The sequence below is a fragment of the Triturus cristatus genome, chromosome 1_1 (genome assembly GCF_964204655.1).
Source record: "Triturus cristatus chromosome 1_1, aTriCri1.1, whole genome shotgun sequence".
NCBI classification, from domain to species: Eukaryota; Metazoa; Chordata; class Amphibia; order Caudata; family Salamandridae; genus Triturus; species Triturus cristatus.
The window spans coordinates 403,017,179-403,039,014 of record NC_140579.1 but is presented as its reverse complement, the minus strand read 5'-3'; the positions used below and the strand labels follow the sequence as shown (position 1 = coordinate 403,039,014).

The 21,836-nt window shown below is 44.4% G+C and overlaps 1 protein-coding gene across 1 annotated transcript in view; it reads left to right on the top strand.

Moving 5' to 3' along the window:
* Positions 1–21,836, top strand: part of LOC146870311 (nuclear factor of activated T-cells, cytoplasmic 4-like) — a 470,657-nt gene that overhangs the window by 116,028 nt on the left and 332,793 nt on the right. Inside the window, exon 2 of the mRNA XM_085642649.1 lies at positions 16,701–16,863. Within this exon, the coding sequence (XP_085498775.1) occupies positions 16,701–16,863 (163 nt within the window). The remainder of the gene's footprint in view (positions 1–16,700; positions 16,864–21,836) is intronic.

Sequence of the window (21,836 nt, the reverse complement as noted above, 5' to 3'; positions counted from 1 at the left end):
GATATGCAACCCGCATAAGAAAAATGGCCCTAACCCTTCTCTTAACGGTGCTACTCTGGATAGGGTTACAGTGTTTGAATATCTCGGTGTCACACTTTCGGATAGGATGGAATGGGGTCCCCAGCTAGCAAAAGCTAAATTACGACTCACGCAGATTTGCGGTGGGATCCTTAAAATACATAGAGCATCCATCTCAAAACCGATAGCACCCACCATTGAGATATATAAAGCACAAGCACGGGCTGCAACTCTCTGTACGGGGTTGAACTATGGGGGCACTGTCCAACCGGAGACATCGGCAGATCTGAGAATCTGTTCCTAAGGTCGTTATTGTCCCTACCACCCAGCACCCCCCTTATACCACTCAGAATGGACCTGGGAGTTAGGTCCATCCAAGACGAAATTGCTCTAAGGCCATTATTGTACTGGCGCAGGCTGTGGGCAACACCAGAGTTAGTGAATTACCAAAACGATTTAAAATCATTACTGACCCCCTGTGGTATAGATAATATACCGTGGCTTCTTTACATTAAAAGGGAGCTTATCAGATTAGGGTTTCCTGCTCTATGGCATCATCCTGAAATAAACGCCCCTAAATTTTCTAGAGCTGAATTGGCAAATGCATTTTGGTTAAATAACAAAAATATGATGCTAACCAATAATAAATCAGGCTCATTGACCATGGAATTTTTTAATAATAAGACGGACTTCAAAATAGAGCCAGTTTTAGACCTGATGGAGCCTAATGCCTCTAGAAAATTATATATGCAATTCAGGTATGGAACATTGCCCCTGAGAGCTTTCACAGGAAAGTGGTCGATAAATAATTCTTCTGACTGCCCAACCTGTGGAGCCACTAGTGAAACTGATCTACACGTTCTCTTTTTTTGCCCCACATATAAACCTATCAGAAAACGTTGGCTCCTTCAACTCTGTAGGAATTTGGGGACCACACATTGTAAAGTTGCCTACAGAATCCTGAAGACAGACACAGCATTACCTATAGTCTTCTCGGTATCACGTTTCTGGCATGCTGTGTGGCGAAGGAGATGTTCCCTTTTATTGACTAATTCCTTGGCTTAACTTAACAGCTATTGATTTTATGTATCGCTGTTTTTATAATATTTTAATCTTTTATTCTTTTATCTACAGTTTTAATGAATTAATTGGGAATTAATGTAATCTTTATTGTACATACCTTTTATGAACTGCAATATCCTTCTTTTGTACAAATGTATGTTTTTGTGGATTGATTATCTTTTATGGTCTACGACCGAAATAAAGATTACTTTGATTGATTGTAATGCAACACAATAAAATCTCAAACTGAATTAGAAAACAAGTGAAATGTAATAAACAAAAGAATTGCAAAATGACAAAACTCCAATAAGGGGAACAGGACATATGAATTTTCAAAGTCTTAAGTAAGAATAGTGCCAAGAAGCATAAAGTACCAGTGACAGTAAATTGTCACGGTAGACTGTCACAAACAGAATTGGATGCTTGAAACACACAAAAGGTGATGGGAGGAATGCTTGCAATTTGTCTAACCATTGGAAATCACTCAAGATAGCATCCCAATCCATTGTTCTTTTGCTCACCATGCCACCTCAGTTTGGACACTGCCATATGCAAATCAGCCTTGGCCCTGCTCCTCATGGGAACAGTCCAGCCTAACTTCCAAGAAAGGTCCTCCCAGAACCAGAACACAAGCAAACCAGGACACATTTGCTTTAGTTATGGGCTCATCAGCCGACCAGCTTGATTTCAGTAACACAGTGTGAATTGGACTCGCATCTGGGCATACCCATGCCACTTAGGGTGGTACATGAAACCCACGAAAGGTGATGGGAGGAATGCTTGCAATTTGTTTAGCCACTGGCAATCGCTAACAACCCAACCCATCATTTTTTGCTTACCGTGCCTCGTCAGTTTGGACCCAGCCATATGCAAATCATTCTTGACCCTGCTCCTCAAGGGAACAGTCCAACCCATACTGACAAGCCAGGTCCTCCCTGGACTGGAACACAAATTACCCTGGGCGGGTTTTTCCCTAGTTATGGGCTCATCAGACAGGTACAGCTTGGTTTCAGTGACACAGTTAAGCATGGGTCCCACATCAGAGCATACCCATGCCACTTAGGGTGGTGGGGCTCTTGTCAGGTCTCAGCAGCAGGTCCAGTCCTCTTCTGTTTCCTCAGGTCCAGGAGTGTTCTGAAGTGGGTGCCACATATATGTGAGTGGGTGAAGTGGTCACATTTATGCCTAGCACAATCTGTGGGTGGGAATTAATCCTTGGCATGCCCTAATCAATGGGGTAAAAAAAGGGCCAACACACCCACTTTGGGCATTTTCAAGATGGTGATAGTCTACGCACACACTAAACGTGAGCTTTGAGGGCTAGGCGTCTGTCTGGCTTGTGCACTAAGGTAATCCTAGTGTCGTGCTACATCTAACAATAAAATCAAGTTTGGGGCAGGTACTGTACCCACAATAAACCCAGAGACAGACACCTGGTAGAACAAAAATAGGAATTTCCAGCACCCAGACAGTGGATGAACAACTATTGTTTTTGCATTCCATTTCCATTTTTTTAAGTGCGCCCCCAGTGTTATGTGTAAACCCAGAAGACTTGTAAAGCTGGATTTGACATTCAAGCAGGATTTGACACTAATGTGAAAAAGGATGATCACAGCCCCACCCTGCATATTCTGTTGGGTTTAGAGGCAGGGGCGTAACACAGACCCCCGCAGTGCGGGGGGGCCCTCGCTCCAGGGGCCCCCTCACTCTAAGCGGAGGGAGACGGCTGCGCCTGCAAACAAGCCTCTTCAGCCTCCCCAAGTCCCCATAAATTAAACTGTGCGCGCACACCATGGTGACAGCATCTAAGCCTCTGAGTCTTCCCTCTCATTCTGTCTCGCTCCTCAGATAGTGAAAACCGAGACTTCAAGAAACGGGTATTACCCTCTCTTTCCTCCTTTCGTTTATTTGCTCCCCTGTGAAATGGATCCAAAAAAGAATAACATTTTTGCTGGAAACGTTGTCTTTTTCTGACACAAGTGCAGCCTCCGGGTGGAGAGAAATAAAACATTCCAAATGTGAAAAATAAATAACTAATTAAAGCAAGACAGAGTGGTTGCAAAGTGTCCAGATTGATTTATTTACACCTAAACACATTAGCACCACTTTACAGTGTTTGCCAGTGAAGTGATACTTTTGTTTACTCCTCTCTCTTTGAACAACATTGTTTTCCCTGTGTGAGAAAGTGCACCTTGCCTGGAGGTACTGAAATACCTGCTTGATGGGTGAATTGGAAAACAAAATGTGTACAGCGACTGTGTGTTTACGAATGTGGTCTTTTTAAACCATACTGCCTATGTTTTGAAAGAATATAAGCAATGGGCACCGAAACGGGTCCCTTCCGGTCCCTGTAGTCATGGCCTTACCTTTTCACGCAAAAGCACTCACTAATTTCAGAATAATGAGTGTAAAAGGAAAAAGGTAACCATGTTGTTCCTGCTTACATTTCACATGCTTTACTTAATCTTGCATTCCCTATGAGTGTTGGCTTTTTCTAGGATGTTGTTAATTTTTTTTAGGTAGCATATTGCTCTTGTCTAGTGCGTAATTAGAATTGAGTCACATCCAGGTATTTATAGCGGGTCACTGCAGTGCAAGTTTCTCTAAGTGGGGCAGTATAGTGTTCAGTGGGGGAGAGGATGTGGCGCTATGGTCAGAGCTGCTGAAGTGGAACTGGTGAACCAGGTTCCTCCTTAATGACCAGGCTCCCAGACCACTCTCCTGAAGGAGCACATTCCTGTGCTACACCTTAGAAGGCGCCGCAAGATCTTAAAAGCCCTGGTGTCTTAGCACCAGCAGGTGGACCCTAGCGGTGGCAAGTGTGGATTAACCTTGAAGGCCTGACCACCACTATCCATGAAGTTCAACTCCAGTCTTGGGGACAGACCTATGAAGCAGCCCACCATAGAGTGGCAGTGACTCTGTCACTGAGGTCACAGGACCCTTGAGCAGGGTGGCTCTAGGGCAGTACGACCGCACAGGGCGCTAACTTCAGGTGGGGGCATCGTGTTTGTAAGTATATCATGGTTTTAAAAGCACTTGCTGCCTCCTTCCTGGCCTCCAACATTTTTGGGCAACAATGAAAATGTCTTGATAACTCCAGTGATTAATGTTCTTAGTAGAGAGAGAGATGGTGTTTTGTCTAGTGGAAGGTTTGACTCATGAAAAGGAATGGCATGCTAAGAACATGTGCCATGCATATCACAAATTGCACATAATATGAATAGGTCAGTGGGTTACTGCTTTTGTGAGAGAGACCCTATTGTTACTTGCAGATAATAAGTTAAAATCCTAATATAGAACACTGAGCTATTAACTGTCATGTAAGAGCTGCATGCAAACTCCCAGGTATAAGTTAGAGCGTTATGTTTTTGCCCCAGTCTTCGATTATCCTAATGTTGCAAAAAAGGGTTCATTTGGGTAGAAATCAATTCTGATTGTTAAAGAGAACCCCTAACCATGGTATTATGTTTTTAATTCTGAGTTTGTGTTTCTGCAGACCAATCACTATTAAACTATGCTGCCTACTAGTATGGTTGTCATGTGACTCCTACACCTTGTAATCCTTTGATTTATGTAACATTTCCTACACAGTGATTTACACACATATGAATGATTGTCTCTGTGTAATATGTGTGATGTAAAGTGCTCTGATACCCTACACTGGTATTAGTGGTGCTGTAAATTTTCTGATACTTTATTATTTTGAAAGTTTTACACATGCTAACAGTCTCTGCAAAGATGTTTCCTTATTAGTACTAGTTGAAACATACAACTGCAGCAATGAGAAAGGTGACCAGTCAACCTTTGCAAAGGGCCTTCCACTTCACAGCAGCACAAGTCACATTTTTTAAGTAACATTTGTTGTGTTTGAGCTATAAAGAATTTATTAGTTAAAATCGTCAGAGTATGCAGCAGATGATGTATTATGTGGCAAATATGGCAAAGCCATAGTTATGTGGAAAACATTTGCAAACTAGGATATTTTGCCATTCATGTTTGAACTCTCTCTCTAGGCATCTTGAAGCTGGAAAACTCCTGCATCCATCTCATACTGGGTTTCGCCCCTCTCAAGGGACTGAAACAGCCTTACTGGCAGTCGAGGAAGACTCTAGAAGGATTCTTGATGCAGGTGGTTCTCTAGCCGTGATATAGTGAGATCTCAGCGCGGCATTTGATATGGTTAATCACGGTATCCTAATGCATCGACTCAAAGATCTGGGTGTGACAGGAACAGCCCTAAATTGGCTGTGCTCTTTCCTCGAGGGTAGATCCTTTCAGGTCTTCAAGGGCGAGGCCATTTCAAGCCCTAGACCCCTTTATTGTGGAGTGCCTCAGGGGTCGTCCCGGAGTCCCACTCTCTTTATGGTTTACATGGCTTCTCTCGCAGACATTGTTCTACCCTTTGGGGTGAATAGAATTTCATATGCTGACGACACTCAATTAGTGGTGGCATTTAACTACAAAAGCAGTTCCCCTACTTGTCTTGGCCAATGCCTCGAGGAGGTGATGAGGTGGATGTGCCATTCCCATCTAAAACTGTACGGTGATAAGATCGAGCTTATGTTGCTCGGTAATCCCTCCCCCCTCGAGGTTTCCTCTATCTGGCCAGCATGTATGGGCCCTGTGCCTATCCCCAAATCCGAAATAAAGCGTTTGGGTTTCTGGCTTGATTCTGAGCTTAGCTTTTAAACCAAAACAAGGAAAGTTGTTGCCTCCTACTTCGGTAATCTAAGACTGCTGCGTAAAGTGTTGCCTTTGCTACCCCCTCAAGCAAGAAAGCTCGTGGTCCAGGCACTTGTCTTATCCCGCCTGGACTATGGCAACGCTCTTTATCTCCGTGCTCCCTGTGCGGTCTTTAAGAAACTTCAAATCATGCAAAATTGTGCCGCAAGGATTCTTGAGGGTACTCCAAGCCGCCAGTCAGCCAAAGCTGCACTTAGGTCTTTACATTGGCTTTCTATTCAGGAAAGAGTTCACTTTAAAGCCCTCTGCACCACCCATAAGATGCTAGGGGGTGTGGGACCGGCTCTCATTTCTTCCTTTGTCCAGCCCTACCAAGCCAACAGGCGGTTACGTTCAAATGACCTCCACCTGGCGTCTGTTCCCAGAACCAAGAGGTCCAGAAGTGGCGGCCGGCTCTTCTCTTACAAAGCCGCTAAACTCTGAAACTCCTTGCCGCTTCAGCTACGTAAAGAGCCAGACCACACCGTCTTCCGCAGGAGGCTCAAAACCTGGCTTTTCCCTAATTGATTGCCACAGCTTAGTGCGGTTTCTGCCCTAGCGCTGGGATGCCTTCGGGTAACCATGCGCTTTATAAATGCTATTTCATTTAATTTCATTTAATTTCAACTGCTCTTGTGGAAAAAGGGAGGAGAAGTGATGATGACAGAAACTCCATGGCTGGGAGACAAATGGCTTGCGATTCCACTTTTAAGGATATTTGGGACATTCTGTGATTGGAAATGTATTCCACTTTGTGAATGTATTTTAATGTCAATAACACATATTTAACCTTAAATAAACATGTGTATCTATTGGTTAAATTAAATAATGTAATAAGCTGTAACCGGTTAGTGAAATGGGAAACGAATACTGAAAATTGGGAATATTTTTGCTCTTTCTGCCACACCTCTCACTCCGCCCACTGACCCAATCCATTGGTTATTCCCGCCCACTGATTCTCCTCCCGCAGTTCATCTACTTTTTTTCCCCCACTTCGACCACTGCCTGGCACTAACATGCATTAGAGACAACTGTGGGCTTTTACCACTGGGTCTCTTAGAGAATGACACCTCAGGTCCATACACGGGGGCTAAACATAGCACGTTTCTGGGTTCTCCGCACAACGTGTTTGCTATTTGACGCCAGACTTCTGCAGCATGTGTTGAGGAAATTAAACATCCCCTTTTGCTTGTATAAAACATAGCTGCCAAGTGGCATTGGCACCATGTCGTGTCCATTGGTAGCTTTTATCCAACAACACTTTGCATGCTGGAATGTTTAACCCCTTACTTAGATGGTCACAGCACAACTCCCAGAATGCAAGGCGCTGTTGGCTTAAAATCCAGGCCTGGCTGGCGGTGTCACACGTGACGATAGAGCCATTTGGAGGCAATGATGAATCTGTAATTTAGCAGGCGTGCCTATACTCTTAGTAAATTGTAAATACCGCCAGTGTTAACACACTGAGGTCTGAGGCCCCTGTTTGTTATGAACTAAGGCCCAGTCTGGTGGTTCAGGTCAGTCCTTGTGAGGGAAGCTGCTGGACTTGTTTTTACCATGCACTTTGAAAGTATTTTCACCTTGATGCAAGAAGAAAGTTGGATTGTTTTACAAAACATGCTTGATTTTTGTATATTGCTGGACTGGGGATTTCTTTATTTTGCACTTTGAAAGTATTTGCACTTTTTCTTTTGCTTTACTAACTACAGTTTGTATAGATTGTCATTAGGTACTTGCTGATATGGTTTGTTTTTATTCTACATGCAGTGTTATTTATGGTGTATTGCATGCACTTGTCTGTAATACGTGTACCTTAAATCTTGTATTTAGCATTGTTTACACTACAGAAATGATAAATTAAAAAAGACAAACATCTGCATCAATGTTCTGAAGCATCCAAACAGTTTTCTTCCTCAGCCTTGTTTGCCTGCCTGTTTTGCAGTGCTTACGAATAAAGACATTATGATTGAAATTGCTTCCGCAGTTCACGTTATTATCATGCACAACCCTTGACAGTCGATAGTGTGTGGCATGCAGATAATTCACCAGTCTATTTCTCTTGACTTTCGCAGGATACTGAGTTATAGCTTGTGTACTTCTCATGTATATTGTCAGTCGAGTTTTTATGGAATTGCAGGTTTGGGTTGGTCTTTCAAAGTTTCAAGGTATTGGCAATTCTATTTCAGACCCTTCATAGTTGTTCTTTGTTCTTCAGCCATAGGCAGTTCCTGAGACAATAGGATCGCTCCTTGGCATTGTTCTGATTGCTGCCTCAGTTAAATAAGCTGCTTTTGACAGTATTGTTACAAATGGCATAGCTTGTATGTTAAGAGTGTTTCCCACTTTCTCATTAGAACTTAGAGAAAGACAATATAGAGGCATTTCATTTAAATGTTGGAGGTTTCAAATCAAAATATGCTAGATTTCTGGGTGGTAGGGCAAAGTGGTAGATGGAGGGCCGCGCCGCCGGGGGGGGGGGGGGGGGGGGGGCCTCCATGTGCTTTGCCGGGGGGCCCCCTCAAGTTTTGTTACGCCACTGTTTGGAGGAGTCATCTCTGCCCGTTCAAGTCAGCCTAATATTTGCTCCTTGGAAGCACCTCACACTTTTTTTCACACATATTCAAATGCTAATTACTGGGTGGCTAAAGTGTGAGATCATATGCAAATTTAGTCTGAAGGAACCTCACACATAGACAAGGTAACTTTCTACAAGTTATTTTTCCTTAATTCTTACAAAGGTCTATTTCCACCATTGAATTTGATTTGTAATACTGATTACAATTTTTGTTAAATTATTTTCCTAGCTAGTCCCATTACCAAGATACAGTATTAGGATTTTATTCAGTACTCTGGTTTTCTATGTAGGACACCTGGACCTGCCACAGGGTAAAATAGCGTGTCACTGTAAAGACATGATAGCATTAAATTTCTCTTTGTCCTACTTTTAATCACCACGTACCCTGCTTTGAGGGCAACAAGGCCTACATAGGGGTGACTTATTAATATTTAAAAGGGAAGTTTGGGCCTTTCTAAAGGTTTTAATTTTGGCAGGCCGACGTGCAGTGTTTAAACTGCCACAGTCAGGCTACACTGTTAGGCCTGAAACCATGTTTTCCACGGTCACTGTAGTGGGGGGCACAATAGGGGCTGCAGGCCACTAGTAACATTTAACTCACATGGACTTGTAGGTAAGTTAACTGTACCAACTTGGAATAGGCCAATTCGACCATGTTTAAAGGGGTAGTGGTAATTTACCATTGGTCAGCAGGGTTAAAGTGCACAGAGGTTGTAACACAAAAATATAGGGTCCAGCAAAAGGCAAAAAATACATGGTGACAACGTAGAAAAGGCAGATTTCCTACACCTGGGCTGTCTGTTTTCCTTCATAGTCTGCCTGGTCCCCCTCACACTGTTCTCAGCCCTTGTCTCTCCACTCCATCTCTCTGGTCTCCTGACCAGTCTGTCAGATCTGCTTTGACTCTGCCTCTCCCACCTCAGCTTGCTCACTCAAACCCTAGACTCTAAACTATTGCCTCCACTCTGACCACTCTCTCAAAGTCTCTTCACTTCCCTCTGATTATCTGCTGCCACTCCTAGTCTTTCCACTCTGCCCCTGTCTTTCCATTCTTTAAAATGTCAGCTCTCTCTACAAATGTCTCTGCTAACCCATCTCTCCGTCCTCCCTCCTTGTCCGTTCCCTCCCCCCACCAACCTCTCCGGCCTCTCCTATCTTTGTCTTTTACCACCACTCTTTCCACTTTCCCTATTCTCTTCACCCTTCTCTGGCACTATATTCGCCATTGTATGGAGTTTACCTTTCATTTACCAGGCAGAACTCTGCATGGTATTTCCAATTCTGTGGGGTTAAATGTACACATTTGATACCTGCTTTGAGCAGGTGGTAAATATCTGCTGGGGTGTGGTGTGAGGAGGTGGGGGAAGGAGAAAGGAGAGTGTTCGAAGGAAGGGAAGGATGTGGTCTGGACGAAGGAGCATTACATGCTCTCCATGCCTGAGAAGCAAGTTGTCCAGTGACCAGGGGACAAGCATAGGCCTCACTGCAGCTAATTCTCAAGACAATTTAACTGGCCAGATTTTTCAGCTGGTAAAATCAGGTCTGTGTTCCCCGAGCTGGAAAAGCCAGGTGCAGGGACAAGGTCCAATTATAATTCTAAGGGGCAGCATCCCACTCGGAGTTGCCACTCCTTCACGAAGAGTTCATTACAGAAGGCAGAGGAGTTGATTTCAGGTTTGCTCCTGAGTTCAAGCAGTAAGTAGAAGAATCAGCGGCGTTTGAGCATCGCCGCACCTGCCAGCAGCCAGAAATATGAAAAATAAAACGATAATAAACCCTTGTTTATTATGGTTTTATTTGCTTTCGCTCGGAGCTGAGGCTAGGGGGCGGGCTAGGATGATAACAGGCTGGTAGAGGAGTTGGTGCTCTGTGTCTCAAGCCGGCCAAACCGTCATGCGCACTGAAGCTCTCTCCTACCTGAGCTTTGTCGTCGGTTTGGAGAGAGCAAGCACAGGCTCCCAGTCTAACTGGGACACAAATCATCAGCGTTTAGGCCAATCCTGACGCTGCTTTCTGCAGTATTAAAGCAGCGTCAGGATTGGCCACAATGCACTCTGGGAGTCTGTGCCTGCAGAAGAGAGGGGCCCGATGTGGCAAGTAGGTTTTTTTTTTTTTGTTTGCCTCGTTTATTCATCCCCCCGTTCTCAAATCACCCCCCACTCCTGGCCAGCAACGGCCTGTGCAGGTAACAGAGGTGGGGGGTATTTCTACGGACGATGACAAGGAAAAATTAGTTATTTATTTCATTTTTCCTCGTCATTGTCTGTTGTAATCCCCCAACCACCCCCCACCCGGCCCCACTACTCTTACCTGCACGGCCCGCGGCTGCCCCCGGCCCCACCACTCTTATCAACACACCGGTCGTTACTGAGAAGAATCCATTTCATTATTATTTTGCAGTCTAGGAACCAAAGTACTTTGCAAAAGGAACAGGAATCCAGTTCATTTTCCACTTCACAATTATTTCACGCAGACTTCGTTCCAGAGGAGAAAGGAAACCAATTCAGGTTCTACGCCTACGCTCAGCAGGCACACCACCACCAGCCCAATAATGGGACTGCACATACAAGCAATTGCAAAAGGCTGAGATTCCAGTCTTTTTCACTCCTGCTGTCTGACCCACCGCTTTTTTTATTTGATCTGATTTCCCTTTCATACTTGCTGTCACACCAGTTGTTGTTTAATTGCAATAAGGTGTCAGCTTGGACATTCTGCCAGAAGGCCTGTTGTCTCTCCCATTTCCCTGACCCAACTCCCTGCCAGGGAACGTGATGTATAAAGAGAGGCAATTCCCTCCCAAAGGCAAAGGCCATAAACAAATCACCCTGCAGACCTGGCCGAGAGGCTTCAAGCAACTATACAAAAGAACTATTTCTACTAGTTTTCTCTTGCAACAACCCCTTTCCAAAACAATTCTTAATAGATCCAGAGCTACCATTAGCAATGTCTTGTATTTTTCGAGGAATTATTTAGGAGGCTTGTCCAGATAGGTTTTCCACAGTGCCTCTTGTCAGCAAGGCATGAAATTTCAAATTGGTCAAAAGACTCAATACTTAATCATAGCAAGTGAGACTTGCAAGTTTGTAACTCTGATTGAGATGTCACTTTTTACTCTGACAGTATTTGGAAGTGGCTATGTTGCAATGTTAATCTACTTTTGTGCCAAAAAGTCAGAGCATTCCTGCAAATCCAATGGAAGGAACAATGGACTGCCTTCCAGATATTGAGTTACTACTCCCAACTGATGGGTTCTGAGTCTTAAACTAGTGCTCTACACCACTCTAGCTGAAGCAAATGACACGTATGGTAGAACTAGGGCTTTTCCTCTCCATATGAATGGGGACAGTTGGTTAGCACCCTGTAGCGAGGTCACACCAGTGGGCACGCTAATGATGTGTGAAATAGCATTTCCACATGTGGTTGTCTGAGAATAGGAGATTAAGAGATTACTACTCAATCTCCAACAGTCACTTCAGGATGGTAAATTAGACTATTCCACTGCAAGTTTATGACTGCTTTGTTCAACTGTAGTGCTTGCAAAGGTGATAGCAAAACAACTGGCCAATCCAGAGCACTGATCAAGATCAAAGTTGTATACAGGGGTTCTCACATGTCACCCTTCTGTGTTTAAGAACGGTTGGATATCAGGACCTGTTTGCAGTGTCACCCAATTTTTGCACCATTTGAGACCCCTTGATGCTGGTTTTCTGACTCAGAGAGTGCCCTGGGCTCATTCTGGGCAGGCTTTGTGCCAGTGCTATGGTCAAAACGCCCACTGTTACGTTGAAACACACACAAGCATTAGGGTATACTATGTTATAGGATACACCTGATTGGCATGACCTACCCTATAGTCCCTAGTATACAATAGGGCGGGGGATTAAATCTACCTATAAGTCGCTAGTATATAAGGCGGCTTGGCATGCACTGCTGATAGCCTGAGGTCATTTTAAAAGCAGCCCTGTGTTGCAGCTCGGCTTTTAAATGTAAATTGTGCCCAAACTTGACTTTGGTGGTATGGGCACTTAAAAAGTGATTAACCACAATATGTTGGCATATCAGGTACCCACGGGGTCTTTCCTAGGTATCTCAGAGGTGGGAGATCATGTAAATATTTGGAGGACCCTTATAAAAGAGGTTTTATATGCCCTGGGGATAGATAAATTGCACATTTCACCTTCCACATTGTAATAACGTCCTTGCCAAAATCGACTTTGTTGCTAGGAGCACTTTTGAAGTGAGAATCTACACCATGTTTGCATATTCAGGACCCCTAAAGTCTCCCCTAGGTGTCCCAGGGGTGGAGGTGCTGTAGCTATAAGCAGAGGCCTTATAAAAGATGTTGTGTATGCCCTGGTGATGGAGAAATTGCTCATTTTGTTTTCTCCATTGTAGATACCTAGCCCCATAGGATAACATGGCAATATTTTATTAACACATTCCTAATGCTTGGAATCAAAGAAAATATCATTCAAGGACTCAGGAGAATGGTATTGATAAATCCAACTATATGCTATTATTGAATTTATCCTACAGCATACATAAAAAAGTTATATGACGTTCCTGTCTGTAAGCCAAAATTCCGCCTTCCTACCCTCTTCGCAGATTGATCAGAGTTAACAGGATTAGCCAGGCTCCTTTAATGAAGTGTAAAGTGGCTCACCCAGGAAGAGGCTATTTATTGGAGAGCTCTGCTACATAGGAATGCCAGAGCAAGGGGTGTGGGGGAGGGGTGTTAAAGCATGGGTCTTCAAAGGGGAATAGTACAGGCAGAGAAGGCGAGGCCCATCTACCCTAGCCCCTCTGACATAGCTAGATGGCAGTCTTAAGGCAAGAATTTACAGATGCTAGGGGAGGAAAGCTATGGAAATGAGTCATACTGAGGGTTGATTTAACTAGTTCTTGCTCCTCTGCTGGGATTACAGCCATACTGATTTTTGGAGTAATAGTGCTTTCTGGGAGAAGATTATGCCACACTTTGAAGGAAGTGGTCATTCTATGGGGTGTTGCCCTGCACCTCATTGGCCAGGAGTGCTCTCCTGCTTGACCCCAGTAAACACTGAATAGATATGCGAGAAAAGCAGAGCCTCTCAGATCTGCTACATGAACTAAGAGAAGAAGAAGGCTTGCCAGGCTGGAAGCTTGATTTGTACTGTCAGGCCCTCATTCTGACTGACTGCACCTGCTACCTTATCTGGGACTACAGTCCTTTAGATGTACCTATCTTCAGGAGGAATAAAGAGTGGATTCCCTCCATATAACAGGTTAACAGAGCTCACCTGGACATCACCACCAAGAATCCCCAGCCTCAAGTGCGTCCGGTGGATTTGAAAGGGTTTTGTCCAAGTGGATTGTGGGAACTGAAGTCCCAAACTTTCAAGGACCGTCGTGGGGATTTAAGACCCTTGGATTGTGTTCTGGACATTTTGGACCCCCAAGTGGAACTTCAGGCAGAAGTTCCAGAAGTATGGAGCAATTTTGGAAAAAAAGCTACTTAAGGTGACCGACTCAACCGCGAGAGCAAAGCCGGCCACCTCCAACCTCGAGTCAGCCTGCTCCGCTGGTTCGTCCTGCTGAAAAGCACTAGATCTTCCACCTGCTCTGGTCCTGTAGAAACGAGGGACAATGGCTAGGGAGAGGTCTGCTGAGCAGAGGTTTCTCTTGGGGGCGTGGAAGGAGATTCGGTTGTTGAGGTATTGGTGTCCGGTGTTGTGGAGGGCTTTGTAGGTATGTGTGAGCAGCTTGAAAGTTATTCTTCTTTCGACGGGAAGCCAGTGGAGGTCGTGGAGGTGTTGGGTGATGTGGTTGTATCGTAGGGTTTCGAGTATAAGTCTCGCTGCGGCGTTCTGGACAGTCTGCAGTTTGCGCAGGAGTTTTTTGTTGATTCTGGCATAGAGGGCTTTGCTGTAGTCCAGTCTGCTGGTGATGAGTGTGTGGCTGATGGTTTTCCTGGAGTCGGGGGGGATCCACTTGAATGTCATGCTAAGTATGCGGAGGGTGTTGAAGCATGCGGAGGATACGGCGTTGATCTGACGATTCATGATGAGTGAAGAGTCGAGTATGATGCAGAGGTTGCGTGCATGGTCTGTTGGGGTGGAAGGGTTTCCGAGGGTGGAATGCCACCAGGTGTCCAATGCGGAGAGGGTGGAACAAAGGATGAGGACTTTTGTTTCTCCGAGTTGAGCATCAGGCAGCTATTGCTCATCAGGTTGCGATGGCTTTCATCCCTTCTTGTAAGTTACGCCTGGTGATGTCGGGTTCCTTGGTGAGTGAGAGGATGAGCTCGGTGTCATCGGCGTAGGAGACGATGTTTAGTCTGTGGTTTCTGACGATGGTTGCGAGGGGTGCCATGTAAATGTTGAAGAGTGTGGGGCTGAGGGAGGATCCTTGGGGTACTCTGCATCTGATAGCTGTCTGTTCTGAGAGGAAGGGCGCACATTTTATTCTCTGTATTCTGCCTGAAAGAAAAGATCGTATCCATTCTAAGGCTTTTCCTTGGATACCGGCGTCGTGTAGTCTGGTGGCTAGAGTGCGGTGGGAGACCGTGTCGAAGGCTGATGATGGGTCCAGGAGGATGAGGGCTGTGTGTGGCCTTGATCGAGGAGGGCACGGATGCATCGGTAGCGGCGAGGAGGGCGGGCACAGTGCTGTGGTTGCTGCGAAATCCATATTGATAGGTGTCTAGGATGCTGTAGGTTTCAATGAAGTGTACTAGCTGGGTGTTGACTGCTTTTTCTATGACTTTGGCATCTAAAGGAACCAGTGAGATGGTCCTGAAGTTCTTGAGGTCCGTTGGGTCTGCGGAGGGCTTCTTTAGGAGGGGGATGACTTCAGAGCACTTCCAGTTGACAGGGAATGGGGCAGTCATGAGGGAGCAGTTGATAGTTCGGTGTAGCTTGGGTGCGATGGCAGCCCTGTGGAAGTTGTAAGGCAGGTAGGGGTCAGAAGGTGCTTTGCACTCGACAAACGCAGAAGCACGCTACTCCAAACTGTCAAGCTGTGTGTGCAGTTAGAGGAAGTTAAGGCTTGCGGTGTGCGCAGAGTGTTGGTGCGACTTGGAGAGAGACTTTGTGTCTGCTCTAGTTGCACTATACTCAATACCTGCATGCAATCAAGGAAATTACATGTCCCATGAAAGCACAAGACTCTGCAAGGTTTGCATGCCGCAGCAACCATTTTTAGCTGCCAAGTAGAATTTCCTTGTGGTCCAGAGCGTCCTTGCTAGGCAATCAACATACATTGTTGCTGACCAGGAGTTGTTTCCAGGGTGAAGAAAAACTGTGGAAACTGATCATCTTTGGAATCAATGGATGTCTAAATTCCGCACAGAGAAGCATCCATAGGAATTCAGTCACGTTTGTGGAGACAAAACTCTATTTACCAAATACTGTTCCAGAACTAACTTTTAAGGACTGCAAACTCATATGTTTGCACCCCTTTCTATTCAACTTGAGGAATGGGAGGAATCCTCCTCACTTCAAGACTTTGATATATATATATTTTTTTCATGCACGTATTGTACATAAGGTAGTGACATGGGATGCAAAAGTGATTGCTTGTTGCCCAGATGAACTTTACAATGCTAGCATATGTTTATTAAAATGTAGTTTATGAACCAACCACCTTGATTATATTTTCCAATCGGGAAGTGTGCTCATAAGATAAAAAGTAGTTTTTTGTGAGAGAAACAAGATAGTTTCAAAACTTCTTACATCTCATTCATAGATATTTGTGCTTCAGTTTTAGTATTTAATAAAAATTCAGAGTTCCATCACATTGTAGAGAGTCAGAAGTACAGAGATATTATGAAGGTGTATTGTGTGTACTAGTAGGTATCAGCACTCATCCAGCTGAAGGCAGTGCCCTAGATGAACGCAAAGCGTGATTGTGTCTCTGTTTTCTCTCCTATCCAACTCCCATTTCCCTGTGTCCTCTGCTAACCAACATATTACGACTAGCTGTGGAATCAGAGCGATATGGAAACTTCCATCACTAGTTAGGCCTGCAATAAATGAACAGAGGTGTGTATTTGTATTGGAACAGCAGTGGGCGTTACATGTCTCTATAGCTATGGGTTCCAAAATGAGGCTACCATGAGTTTCTACAGATCGAGATTGAGGTGCATTGGAAAGACCTGTGTCTTGTTTCTGGGATAGTGGGGCACTGCAGGTAGAACTGAGGTGTCATCACAGAAAGTGCTGTGAGTGCTGCATGCATGGACGGATGTACCCTGGAAAAGCTGACGCCTTAATAAGAGAAGCAGTTAGGATCAAGGTGCTTTGGCTGATCGACTTTATCACATTATATATCCTTCCTGCAGATCCTCCACCCTGCCCCCTCTGGACTGGCCGCTTCCCAGCCAGTATGAGCAATACGAGCTGAAGGTCGAAGTGCAGCCGCGGATACACCACCGGGCCCATTATGAGACTGAGGGCAGCCGAGGGGCTGTGAAAGCCTCACCCGGAGGGCATCCTGTAGTCAAGGTAAGGTGAGTCCGTGGTGGGCCATTGATAAAGATTAAGATATGCAAGTTTGGCAGTGTTGGTAAATGCATCTTAACAATGTGAAGAAGGATGTATCAACTCCATAGCTCTTCGGTGTTCTTGGATCTGCGTTGATGTGATTTCCATTGCCATTCCGAAACTACTACATTTTAGGCAGCCATCTTAGATCCATATCACTGTGTCTCAAAGTCGTCATTAATCTGCTGTCAGATGTGTGTCAGAGCCATATCTTAAATGAACTTTGTGTTTTCTTCGTTATCGTCTTAATGCATTGATTGATAGTTATGCTGTAACAACTGTTCGACAGTTGTAATAGCGAAGCATGCTCTTTCCTGACACAGTGGTGGTTGCCATCTTGGATCAGTCTCGCTGCACATACGGTAATCATCTAGGATGTATTAAAACAGTTTTGGTTGCTGTTGGGATTCAGTCTTGAGTGAGGCACAATCAGAGATATCATGATTCAGTCTTAATGCAAAATGGTAGCCATTTCACAACACTGTTGAAACGGTTATTCAGCAGCTACAATTCGAATGGTAACATTCTACATATCCCAAGTCAAAAAGTAAGATCATCCTGGAGTGATGACATCAGCCAGGCTATTCCTGCAATTAGCTGGGGAAGTCATCCGAAGCCATCCTGAAGTATGCCTACAGGACAAAATATTCCAATGAGATGACTCATCGAGTCATCAGAGAAACTACTCCAGGATTATTTCCCGATTACTTCAGTGGAAAAGATGTGATGATCTTGTACTACTGCAGGATGATCCCATCATGATTTCAGGATTAGGGTAGATTACTCCAGGATGGGTTCCTGATTACTTCTGTGGAAACCATGTGATGATCTTGTACTACTCCAAGAGGATCCCGTGGTGATTTCAGGATTAGGCTGGATTACTCCAGGATGATCCTATGAGTATTTCAGGATGGGGCTGTATTATTACAGAATCATCTTGTGATTACTTCAGAATGAGGCTACATTACTCAAGGATGATATAAGGATTACTTTAGAATGGGACTGTACTATCTGAGTAATTCATGATGGGGATGTATTACCCTAGGGTAGGTTCTGGCAGTGATACTGCATGGCAGTTCCAATATGCAGATGCATTACTCTAGGATGACCTTGAGTAGTAATACTTGATTGAAATACACAGGATGTTAAAAAATACAGTTTTATTAGTTCGTTAGCAGAGCAAATTATTGCTACAAACACAAGCATTGGCAAAGCCAATAGGTCTTGCCTTTTTGACCATGTGGTTTACCAATGTCTTCTGCCAATGGTCTGCAGTAATGGTTAAAATAAACAAGCATTGGCAAAGCCAAAAGGCCTGGCCTTTGCAAGAGCTATTGGCTTTGCCACTATGTTTTAGCCATATTGTACACGAGCATGGCTGTTGTTCAGCATGGCTATAAGTTAGTGGGGTAAAGGAGAGTTGCATGTCGAAAAGTGCAATGTGATGAAGTAGTGTAGATTATAGCGGCAGTGTGTCATGGAGTGGTGTAGAACAAAGTGGCATTGAGTGTTGCGTAGAGTGGCATAACGTGGAGTAGTGTAGGAGAGTGGAATGGCAGAGTGGAGTAAAGTCTTGTAAAATCGAGTGTCGGAGTGGAGTGGCGTGGAGTAAAGTGGCATGGAGGCAGTGGCGGCTCGTCTATAGGGGCGTTTGGGCGCCGCCCCCCTGCTTTCTCGCAGTGCGAGAAGGCAAAAACATAAATGGTAATAACTACCATTTATGTTTCTGCCTTCTCGCACTGCGAGAAAGCAGAAGTGCATGGTTGGGGGTGGGCGTTCCTGCTCGAGGGCAGGGGGGGGAGTGGCTTGCCCACTGTTGTGTATACTGATAGTTTGGTCGGCCCTGGGGCCGACCAAACAGTCAGTGTGCACAACAGTGGGCAAGCCACTCCCCACTGCCCTCGAGCAGGAACGCACACTCTCCCTTTTCTCTATGTAGGCTGCTGCATGCAGCCTACATAGAGAAAATGGTCCGGATGGGGTGCGCTCAGATTCGCCTCACAAGTTGTGATTGGCGGAGGGGAGGGAGGGCTGATGACGAGGAGAGCTGCAGCCGGCCGGCCTGGAGCTGGAAAATGCAGCAGGAGTCAGGACCGGACGGCGGGAGTCAGGACCCATCCAGAAGATGGCGCGGGACGGTAAGTTTTCTATTTTTTTTTGCCATTAAACCACTCCCGCTTTCCCCCCCCCCCCCCCCCTTCCCTCCCATGGCGCGACAACCCCATTTCCACCCGCCCGTAATGCCGCCAGGACTGCAGTATCCTTATCCTGTGATTATTGGCATATTACTTAATCCTTATTGACATTATATTAAAATATTTCATTCTCTTCTTTATGCCCCGTACCTCTGACTGCACCCTTGTCTGATGCCTTTGATTTTGTAAAAAGACCTGCCATAACGATAAGCCACAGCCGCAACAAGCTAAACAGAATCTTATTTTCCAGTGGCTGACAACACTACGAGCAGCGACGTAGTGAAAATGAGAGCAATGACGCCGAGAGAGGCGCCTGTTCACCACTATATGTGTGTGTGTGGAGGGGGAGGGGCTCGCGGGGGGATGCAGGCACAATTAGCCATTCAGCATGTCCAGACTGACTGGGGCATGTAAGTTAAGAGTGTTTCGTAACATTCAAAGCTGTTACCATTGTTTGTTTTCCTCATGTAAACAGTATTTAATCTTTTAAACAGCCAATTTTCCTTTCTTGTTTTCTAGTTACAGGGTTTTGGTTTATTTTGCTTTCTTCATGAGACAGTTTATATTTACTCCGCTTGTACAGATTATTTTCTGGGGTTTTCTGTATCTTAACTAGTCCTGGCTGTGAAGGGCACACAGGCTGCACACACCAGGCAGCAGACACTTTTATTTGTTTTTTAAGGTATTTTGTTAAATTCCCAAACTTTCTCTCAGTTCGAAAGAGTTTCATTCTTTCCACACAATGTTTATTTTGTAGTAGCAGCTCGTCTCTCAATGCAAATATAAGAAATGAGCCCCTGTACAGATTTTGCACACCCTGCTGATGGTGGCAAGACTGGGCCAAGGCCTGTACGCCTGATTAATAATGCTTCCTGATTGTATAAATTCATTTTCATTGACAAATTAGCCACTCACAATTGGTTGTACTTTTTAACAGAATAGCTTATCAACATTTATTGAAAAAAGCATCATTTTGTCATCATGAATCTCTCAAATGGCAATAGGACTTGGTTGTTTGCTTCAATCCTTTGATAGCCACTTTTATGCCCTACCACTTTCAAAAGTCACCATCCGCCACTGCATGGAGGGGGTTACATAGAGCATTGTTGAGTAGTGTTGAAGGTTGGCATAGCATGGATTAGAGTTGTAGAGTGGAGTGTTATAGAGTCGAGTCGAGTAGAGTTTAATGGAGTAGAGCATCAGAGCGGAGTATCGTAGCTTATAGTGTCGTAAATTGAGTAGACTAGATTGAAGATGTGTAAAACACAGTGGTGCAGAGTAGACTGGCATAGAGTGCACTGGTTGAGTAAAGTGGTGTAGAGTGCACTGGCGCAGAGTAAAATGACGTAGAGTGCAGAGTAGATTGCAGTGGTATAATGTTGATTGTTTCAGAGAAGAGTGGCGTAAAGTGGAGTGGTGCAGGGTAGATTACAAAGGTGTACAGCAGAGTGGAGCAGAGTGCAGTAACATAGAGTCGAGTGCTGGAGAGTGCAACGGTACAAAATATATTGAAGTGGCGTGGAGCGATGCCTAGTGCAGTGAAATAGAGTGCAGTCATGCAGAGTAGCATGTGGCAGAGAATGCGGTCTTGCAGAGTGTCAGAATGCAGCGGCGCAGAGTAAAATAGTGGTGCAGCTTAGAGTGCAGTGGCGTATAGTTCAGTGGCAGAGAGTGCAGCGTTGCAGAGTAGACTATCGTAGAGTGAAGTGGTATTTAGTAGAGTGGCATAGAATACTTTTTTTTTAAGTTTAAAGAAGATTTTATTAAAGTTCATTTACAACATATTATCAACAAAGCATAATATTAAAACTTATCTCAAGTAGAAAAATAGAAAGTCATATTTAAGAGAGAGCAAGAAAAGACAAGAGAGAGAGGTAGAAAAGAAAAAGGTAGAAGGCATCATCAGATATAGCAAAAGCAATTGCAGTAGAAATGTAATCATTGCTATACAGAGCTATACATAAAATAAAAAGTGCATCAGATGTACAAAAACTCTTCCAATAAAGATATACACAGTAGTTATAGGTTAAACAATTAAAGTATGTACAAAAAACCATTAGGAATGCCATCATGGGGGTTTGGGAACTTCTTCTGTACACGGATTATGTAGGGGTAGGGATCGAGCAGACACATCTAAGAAATCTGTGATGGGGAGCCATAATAAATCGCGCTTAATAGCAAGTGTAATGGGGTAAACATAGGCTCTATCAAGTCTGTGATGATAACAAACTCCATACCACCAAGCCTGAAAGGAAACACTCGAGGTATCCTTCCAAGATTTAGTGATTTGCTGAAACGCTACAGCCAAAAGTAAATCAATAATGGACGTGTTAATGTTAAGAGAGGACCATATGTCTGAAAGACTACCTAAAAAGATATGTGAAAGTGTAAGAGGGAAAGAGGTGGAAAAAATCCTATTAATCTGAGCCCATACATCAGACCAGAATTTATGAATCTTCGGGCATTTAAATAACATGTGCTTAAGATCCGCCCCTGACGCTGAACAAGACCAGCAAGAGGAGGGAATGGAAGGATCAATTGAATGTAATTTGGCAGGAGTAATCAAAAGTCTGTTGTATATAAAAAATAACGTTTGAGTCGTATTTGCTGCTCTAGAGGTTTTCCTTATCTTAGTCCAGATCCTATACCACAGTGAGACAGAGAAAGTGTCCTCTACATCTGACTCCCAGTCCAATTCTGTTTTAGATTTATCGCGAATACTAGTAGTATCTCTCAATT